Here is a 727-nt window from a genome sequence, read left to right as displayed (position 1 = left end):
CAGGCCGACGGGCGGCCCCGGCCCTGCTGCGCTGCGCTGCGCTGCGCCGGCGGCCGCGGGGCGCGAGTGTCCGGCTCCACGGGGCCAGGGGCTGCGCTTCTTTGGGTGCTCGGCCCCCGGCACGTTTATTGCACGAATTCAACGACTGGGAAGCAGGACATGAAGGAGCGGGCGGGGGGAGCCGCAGTCCGCAGGCGGAGGAGGGGCCGCTGCCGCGGCCGGGGCAGGGGCCTCACACGAGCCCGGTCATCTGCGACCGCAGGAAAGGGACCGAGGCGGCGGGGAAGGTGGCCAGGGGGTAGGTGACAGCGTTAGAAAAGCCCACCAGCGGCGGGGACACGTGGGGCAGGGGGAAGCCGAGGGCGCCGGCCGGCGAGTTCTCGTGGTACAGAATGGGCACCCGCACTATCCTTTGGGCGGAGTGGGACACGCTGGCGGCCTCCAGGTCTGCGGCCAGCTGCCGCTTCCACTTGTTGCGCCGGTTCTGGAACCAGATCTTCACCTGCGTCTCGGTGAGCTGCAGCGAGGCGGCCAGGCCGGCGCGCTCGGCGCTGCTCAGGTACCGCTTCATGTCGAAGGTGGACTCGAGCTGGAAGACCTGGCTGCGGCTGAAGACCGTGCGCGTCTTCTTCTTGCGGCCCGCGGCCCGCTGCTCCGCCGAGTCCGGCTCCTCCGCCCGGTCGTCCTCCTCGCGGCCGCCGCTGCCGCACGCCAGCTCCGCGCCCGG

At 72.5% G+C, this 727-nt stretch overlaps 1 protein-coding gene across 1 annotated transcript in view; it reads right to left on the bottom strand.

The window, feature by feature from the left end:
• Nucleotides 1-24: 24 nt before the first annotated feature.
• HMX1 (H6 family homeobox 1) overlaps nucleotides 25-727 on the bottom strand; it is a 119,637-nt gene continuing 118,934 nt past the window's right edge. Inside the window, exon 3 of the mRNA XM_019525810.1 lies at nucleotides 25-715. Coding sequence (XP_019381355.1) covers nucleotides 233-715 — 483 coding nt within the window. The 3' untranslated portion in view covers nucleotides 25-232. The remainder of the gene's footprint in view (nucleotides 716-727) is intronic.

The sequence above is a fragment of the Gavialis gangeticus genome, unplaced genomic scaffold (assembly GCF_001723915.1).
Source record: "Gavialis gangeticus isolate Ggan-Ray unplaced genomic scaffold, GavGan_comp1, whole genome shotgun sequence".
Lineage (NCBI taxonomy): Eukaryota > Metazoa > Chordata > Crocodylia > Gavialidae > Gavialis > Gavialis gangeticus.
The sequence above is the reverse complement of the archived record's forward strand: the minus strand, read 5'-3'. Positions and strand labels throughout refer to the sequence as shown.